General features: G+C 30.6%; 1 protein-coding gene across 2 annotated transcripts; it reads left to right on the forward strand.

Annotated features, from left to right (window-relative positions):
• The first annotated feature begins 501 nt into the window (after positions 1 to 501).
• Positions 502 to 7,978, forward strand: LOC109242402 (MLO-like protein 3). 2 transcript variants are annotated; one of them, XM_019409266.1, is made up of 15 exons: positions 504 to 880; positions 967 to 1,024; positions 1,636 to 1,793; positions 1,894 to 2,010; positions 2,271 to 2,331; positions 3,376 to 3,464; positions 3,552 to 3,626; positions 3,957 to 4,045; positions 4,486 to 4,535; positions 5,280 to 5,320; positions 5,436 to 5,615; positions 6,141 to 6,176; positions 6,284 to 6,351; positions 6,692 to 6,752; positions 7,533 to 7,978. In XM_019409266.1, exons 1-15 carry the CDS (start codon positions 746 to 748, stop codon positions 7,821 to 7,823), a joined length of 1,509 nt encoding a protein of 502 aa, XP_019264811.1. In that variant the 5' UTR covers positions 504 to 745; the 3' UTR covers positions 7,824 to 7,978. The 2 variants fall into 2 exon arrangements, with proteins under 2 accessions (XP_019264812.1, XP_019264811.1); XM_019409267.1 differs by lacking the exon at positions 6,692 to 6,752 and having other exon boundaries at positions 502 to 880; positions 7,533 to 7,669.
• Positions 7,979 to 8,071: the final 93 nt, after the last annotated feature.

The following is an 8,071-nucleotide window of genomic DNA, read 5'->3' on the forward strand; positions in this document are numbered from 1 at the left end:
AGAGAAGATGAATGGCGGAAAAGCTCTCTAATCCTTGCTTCAATGTGCTCCAAACGTGTGTTCTCCCTCCAAAGTGTCTTTCTTTAGAGTCCAGGTTGGTACAGTGGACCGACCTGGATGCTGAAATAGTGCTTCCTCTATTCTCTTCCGATTTTAGCTCCAATTAGAGCACATATGTTCCGTTTCACTCGGAATCAACTCCTACACATATAAACATCAGAATTAAGCTCAATTAATCACGACACACATGAAAATAAATGAGATTCAAGTAAAATGTGAAGCACCGCGCAAACAATTGCACATAATGTAAGCCGACTATAAAAAAACCGGACGGATGGAGCATTAAATTATTTAATCGTCAATCAAATCCCTGCCCCACCAATACGACCCACCCCTAGTAGCAATCAAGTTCAAGTCAGCAAAACAACTACTGCAAATGCCCTTATCTGTGACCATTCTATGTACTATATGATATCTGAGTCAAACATCCCAAATAAAACCTCCACTGTTGCTGTAATGCTGCCGTTAGCTATTTTCTATCATACGGCCTCCATTTGTTCTGCAGCTACCTTCTAGCATATATATATATATATATATATATACACCATGTATCTGTACAACAAAAAGAGCCTCAGTAGTATTTGAAGTGTAGGATTCGGAACTCATAAAGTTCAAATCTTGGATCAGCTTCTTCCGTTTGACTTGACTGCAGAAACAGAAGATACGAGTTATTTCTCGGTAAAATATGACTGCAGGAGGATCTGCTTCGAGTCCTTCTCGCACACTTTTAGACACTCCAACTTGGGCTGTGGCAACTGTTTGTTTCATCTTTATTTTCCTTGGCATTTTCATTGAACACTTGATCCATTTTCTTTGTCATGTAAGCAACTATATATATTACTCTAGTTTTTTATGTTAATTCATGATCAGTTTTTGATCATTTGCGATTTACAATTTTACATGCAGTGGCTCAAAAAACATAGGAAGACAGCTTTATTTGAAGCTGTGGAGAAACTCAAATCAGGTCACCTTTTACCCAAAATTCATTATCTACCATTTCTAATTTACTTCAACTTTGCCTATAAGGAATAATGCTCTAATTTTCTTAACCATGTCTTATAAAAATACGTATTTGATGATCATGATTTTCTCTTCCTTCCTTTTTCATTTTTTGACAGAACATGTTTGATCTTGATTACTAAATTGCAATGAATTCACCTTTTTTAGTACTTTTATGTAGCTATTAGGTTATGTTTAGTTTATAGCTCCTTCTTTACCACATATTATAACTAGAAAATATAGAACGGGATTTAAATTATATATACTAGCTAACACTATAAAAAAAATTGCACTAACCAAAAATTTTAACCTGTAATAGCAAGTTAGTTACCATATTTATCAGGTTAACAAATTAATACTTTATGCCTATCATAAAGCTTTATCTTTAATTAACTGATAAGTGACTTAATCGTGTGAATATCTTTTATATTGTTAGCACATAAAAACTCATATATATCACACTACATTTTAGTAACTATATTTTAATGTATTGACCCAGAGAAGGGTATAATTATACGCTGCTGTACCCTGCAAAAAACCTGATAATTGACCATTTAATTTGTTTTGTGTATGCAGTGCTGATGCAACTAGGATTTTTATCTCTGTTATTAGCAGTGATACAAAGGCCAATATCCAAAATATGCTTACCAAATAAAATAGCAAATTCCATGCTTCCTTGTCATCAAAGGGAATTAACATCAGTTGAGAACTTAAAGGATCACTGTGGCTCCAGAGTATGAATTAAAAAAATGATATTTTTCATTTATTTTTGGTGATTAAAAATGTTCTCTTTGTTGGATTTTTTTAAATTTATTTGTTTCTTATTTTATCCAGGGGATGACTTCTTTTATGTCACAAAATGGTATCAATCAGCTAAATAACTTCATATTTGTGCTAGCAATGATGCAGATTGTGTACAGTGTTGTCACAATGGCTTTGGGAAGGGCCAAGGTACGTATACTATGTGACATTATTATTGTTTAGAAAATCAAATATATATGTTTAACTACAATTTTTCCAAAATTTTCTAAACGATTTATATTGTAAAAAATATGATTTATAGTATTTTATATGAGTTTTAAATAATTCATAGTGTTTTTTAAATTTCGAAAGAAATTAAAAAGAAATACATCGAAAATACCCAAAACTAGATGATAATTATTTTCTTAAACATCTTATTTACATTTTCCTTATCTTATTCTGATTAATAGATGAAACGTTGGAAAACTTGGGAGAAGGAGAGTCAGACCATAGAATATATGGCAGCCAATGGTATGCACCTTATTCTCGTTTATTTATATATAAATATAAAAATAAAATATGTTGAGAGTTTGGGTGAAATCAAGTTTGCAAAATTGTTCAAGTTTGCTACATTAGATATTAGATAAAAAGTTCAAGGGATGGCAAATACTCAATTTTGAATAGTATATAGGCAATTTTAACCTTTCTCTGTCCAGTGATAATGGTAGTAATTAACTTGATTATATAAATATTGTTGTATTATTTAATGATACAAAACTAACTTGATTATATAAATATTGTTATACGCCGATAATGAAGACTTTCTCTTCCCAAAAGAGGACCAATCTAGATGCACATATTAGTCAAACTTGTCTAAATTAGAGCTCTTTCTATTTCAAGCTTTATTTTTTAAGAAATTAAAAAAAAAAAAAAACATCGACCGCAATTGTGTCAAATATTTTCAAACTCTTTTAAATTATTAACCATTATGACTTTTTAATACTTTTTTTTAATTTAAAAATATATAAATTTTAATTCAAAAAATAATATACGATTTAATTTACTCTGAAATAAGCGTTTGACCTATCTATTGCGCCCAAGGATGTGACACAATGATCAATAAAGTGGGGTATGAGATTTGAGGAGGCAACTCATGCAAGAGTGCTAGGTAATTTATTTCCATTGTCTAATTCTTAGTGAAGAGAATTACCTAGTACTTATGGTGGTGATGGGAGGTAGTAATTATCCTATAAAATTTATCGAGGTGCACACGTAAATTATTATTTTAAAAAAAATAAGTGCTTGAACTTCCTACTTTGACACTTTCACATAAGATGAGAAGAAAGGAGTAATTGTTTGATGTCATAGTTTTTGCTTACGTGTTCAACCGTCTTTGTCCTTAAATGTTAGAATAAAATTTCAATCTTGCTTTGACCATTTACCAATTTCAGAAAGTTCAAATCAATTTTTTTGAGAAGAGAAAGCGATTTTGATCTAATTAAAATAATACTCCATCTGATTTTGTGTTATTGAATTCTAATTTTTGTATATTTATCAAATGTAACCACCCATTAGATCCTAATCGATTCAGATTTAAAAGAGAAACCACATTTGGACGACGCCACATGAACAAGTTTACAACAACTTCTACTCATCTTTGGATTGTAAGTATAAAAAAATTCTCTTTCTTTTTAGATTTACTAATTTTGGATTATCTCTTTACCATTAATGCTATTTTGCAAATGGGACAGAAATGTTTCTTTCGGCAATTCTTCCATTCAGTAGCAAAAGTTGACTATCTTACATTACGCCATGGCTTCATTTCGGTAGGCATCACTTTCATCTTCTTCCAACACTCCTATTTCAAAATATCACACGTTTTGATGCATAGTTATATATGCAAAAAACATTAAATTACAAATAATATGAACCAAATATAGCTAGTAATTTTCAAATGATTTGGTTGTAAGTTTGTAACCAAACAAAATCATTAATAATAATGCATGTATTAGGGTAGGTTGTCTACATAACACCCCTTACATGGTTCTTCTCCGAACCCTGCGTAAACGCGAGATACCTTGTGCACCGGGCTGCCAATTTTTGCTGTCTCACTAATTTTTTTTTCCCTTTTATTTTTACGCGATCAAAATGTGCAGGCTCATTTATCTTCAAACAATGCCTTCAATTTTCAGAAGTACATCGAACGATCTTTAGAAGATGATTTTAAAGTCGTTGTTGGCATCAGGTACGTACTTACTCCAAATGATTTATAATTTACACTCATTTCTAATTCGATATATAATGAAGGAAACATTATTTTTAACGAGGGAGACAAGGTTTACAATAAGTAAACTTTAGTTGAAATACCAAGTGAACTTTCGGCAGAATTTTTTTTGGTCGTCTATGAAATTTAATTGACCAAAATCGATCGAAAATTGCGACCGACTCCAATCGCTATTTATTACCAACCAACTAATTTCGACGGATTAAAGTCGGTTAAAAATCAATCGGTTTTTTCGATCGATTACTATATATCGATATTTCTGGACAGTTTTTCACAAACCTTCTAGTAGTGACTATGCCTTGATCAAAAGCTAGTTGAATTCAATAAATGAATCCTTCCATATACGAAATGATTTATATATACCTTGACACGTACTGTCCTCTTATTCTTTACTGAAACAGCCCTTTCATGTGGTTATTGGTGGTCATCTTCTTGCTGGTTGACGTCCATGGTACGTTTGTCTACTCTGCATCTCCTTATTTTTGTGTTGAATAGTATGACTATCTGATTTAAAAACTTAAGCAATTAAATAAAGCACGTAATAGGATTTTTGGCTAAATTTATAAGTTAGGTCAAACTGAATTATAAGCAATTTTTGAATCATCTACGCGTTTGTTAAACATTCAATGTATTTATAAGCTAAGCGCTTATAACCCAAAAATAGCAAAAAATCATAAGTTGGTCATCCTCATCTTATGACTTTTCAACTTATAAACACTTTTACTTTGACCAAAACTTTTACTATTTTATCCTTATTAATATTTCTAATTCACAAAATACCTTTCCCAAAACAAAACTCCTAACTTTCTCTTCGTTTCATAATCGTCATTTTACAAAATACTCTTACACTTTTAATCTTTTGTAAAAGTAGAAAAGAAGAAATTTAAGGGCAATTTAGTCATCTTAACAAGAGAACAACTTATCAGTTACCAAATGTATTAACTGTTTATTATCAGTTTCAGCACTTAATTATATTCAAACACATCTATAGGATCAATTTTTACGTACTTAAAAATACTTTTCAACAGTTCAAGTTTATCAGCTATTAACAATTAACTAACCCAAACGGCCTTCACATATATACTTTTTATTCTTTAATTATATAATGTCACCAGATAGGTATCAGTTAATTAAGCTCTCAAAAATACTTGTTTTTAATTTCTAGCTGAAACTTTATGTTTATTAATTTAAACAGGTTGGAACGTCTATCTTTGGGTATCATTTCTCCCGCTCATTGTAAGAATACATAAACCTGCTCTTACTTAGTTTTATTTTAAAGTTTCATGCCATGTAGAAACTATTCATTACTTGCCGTAATTCAAGATTTGTTAATTAATGGTTGATTTTATAGACAGTGTTAGTGATTGGGACTAAGCTGGAGACGATTGTTGCCCAAATGGCTCTTCAACTAGAAACTCAACAAGACAATGACATCATCATAGGATCACCAACGGTCCAACCTAATGATAATCTTTTTTGGTTTAATCAGCCTCAATTTGTCTTGACCCTTCTACATTATACCCTTTTCATTGTAAGCATGATTTCTCTTTTCACTTTATCTTTATTAGCTCAATAAGCTATAAATAGGTTTTATGGATTTAACTAATTAAGATTTTAAGAGTACAAAATATTTGTGTTATGTCATCACCTATAGGTAATTACATATAAATCTATATAATAAGTATCAATTGATAATTTAGTAAAAATAATAACAACTTATTATAATAGGTTAAACTATAATAATAATAATGTATAAAAATATTTAATTTATAGTAATATTGGTGTATGTAACTTGTACATACTGATAGTGAAAAGAACTTTAACTGTAACAGTATGTTTTAACATGTTGTAGCAGGTAACTTGTTTTATTTTTCAAGTTATTAATTCTATTTTTCATGGATGGCTACTTATAGTTATCCTACAAAAAAATTACACGATTAGTGCATAAAATTTAAACTCATAGGCTAGAGATAAAGGCATTAAATTTTCATTTTTTTTTGTCCTGACAATTAACTCATATCTATTTTCTTTGTATTTCATGACTAATTGATTGTAGAATGCATTTGAGCTGGCCTTCTTTATTTGGGTGACGGTAAATCTCTCTGCCCTAATTTTGGCCAAACTAATCTCATTCAGCCAACAAGTAGAGTAACTTGTGCTTAGACAACTAATTTTATTAGTTTTTGCTAAATATTTCAGTGGCTATTTGGAATAAAATCCTGTTATCACGAGCATGTGGAGATCATCGTTATCAGGGTGGTATTGGCGTAAGTCATAATTCGATTCACCTGTCTTAATCAGAATTATTTACTCATACCCCCAAGTTTCAATTTATATTATGGTATGTGATTAGTTACGGACTTTTAAAATTTGTGCTAAAACTAGCACATCAATTTATGTGATTATAAATTATTTCATTAAAGGCAAAATGAGAAGTTTATAACTAAAATTATTTTTAAATAATAAAAAATATATATCATTATTTTTTAGGCAGACCGAAAAGAAAAATACGACACATAAATTGGAACGAAAGGAGTAACATTACTGTATTCAAAGATGACATCTTGCCAAAATAGAATGATTTATTGCATTGTATGGGCCGTGCAGAGTGATGGTTCAAGTACTTTGTAGCTACATTACTTTGCCTCTCTATGCCCTCGTTACTCAGGTTAGTCATCCAATAACATTGTTTCTATCTCAGACAAGTATTTATAGTGATTTCTTATTTTGTACCAAAAGTAATACTATATCTGATACACTATCATCATTACATAGCATAGTGCTTCTGAACTAAGTGGTTCTTAATCTTTTTGGCTCCAAAACATCTATGACAACAAAACTAAGGAAAACAACATATGATGCATCACACTTGAATTCATAAATTTGAAAGTACAATAAAGTCTATTATTAATTTGTTCAAATTTTAGATCCACCTCTGTTATTATTAAACTGGATCTTGCTTCCATATATTTTTGGTTGGTCCACCAACTAATTTCTTTCCTTGAAATTATTCATGATCGAGGGAATCCGAGATATCTAAGCATATGTACCTCTTGCTACCTCTTTGAATTGAATGTTAGGTTAATCGATGATGGAAATATAACTAAACCTTGCGATTACCTTTTCTTATTACATGTTAAGTTACATCACATATGAAGTTCTTCTTGAACTATGATTGGTCTGTTCTCTGAGAAAATAGGTTAAATTTATATGCACTAACAATGTAGATAACTTCTACATTAGTAGTGTATTTTAATATGATAATAATGTAACAAGTTTTTTATCTTACTGCATAGTTTACCAATTAACCTTACTATTAGAGTTACTTGTTGTTGCAAGTCACTTTAACCTGATAATGTAAGAATATTTTATACCATGAGTGATCAAAAGTTGAACTTTAGAGAAAGAATTAATGTTCCTTAATTAACTCTTAGAACATTTCTTTTAGATGGGTTCACATTTCAAAAGAGCATTATTGGAAGAACATATAATGCAAGCCATAAAGCAATGGCACGCACAAGTGAAAGATAAGAAGAAGCTGCAGCAGCAGGAGGAGGAGGCAGGTGCAAAGTTGTCAACAAACAAGAGAGCAATTACCACAGATCAGTTACCAGATATAGAATTCTCCTCACACAATAGAGTGCCAACTGTAGCTGAGTTCAGTGCTAGTGCTCATGGAATTCATGAGATCTCTGAAGAACATGAACATCAACCAGTACAAGTAACCATAGTCCATTAAAATCAATCAAAAATAGGTGTCGACGTTGTTAGTCCTAGTTAGTGATTGAAGGAGAAAGAGAATATAATTTTTAATTAATACAGTACAGAAGGAAAGACTTTCACTAGAGCCTAAAATTGATTATATCCTCAGCTTTTGATTATTTATTTGTTTATTTAAAAATATAAAGTTATTAATTTAACTTGTAAAAATCTGATTACGTGTGTGTTCAAGAAAGGTTATCTTCTCATTATTTTCAAAAAAAAAAA

This window comes from Nicotiana attenuata, unplaced genomic scaffold (assembly GCF_001879085.1).
Source record: "Nicotiana attenuata strain UT unplaced genomic scaffold, NIATTr2, whole genome shotgun sequence".
NCBI lineage: Eukaryota > Viridiplantae > Streptophyta > Magnoliopsida > Solanales > Solanaceae > Nicotiana > Nicotiana attenuata.

Bases quoted from the DNA above. Each gene is read 5' to 3' on its own strand.
- LOC109242402 (XM_019409266.1), top strand. From the start codon at position 746: ATGACTGCAGGAGGATCTGCTTCGAGTCCTTCTCGCACACTTTTAGAC. The intron at 1,025-1,635 runs GTCACCTTTTAC...TTGTGTATGCAG, and splicing joins TGTGGAGAAACTCAAATCAG to TGCTGATGCAACTAGGATTT. The intron at 4,046-4,485 runs GTACGTACTTAC...TTACTGAAACAG, and splicing joins AAAGTCGTTGTTGGCATCAG to CCCTTTCATGTGGTTATTGG.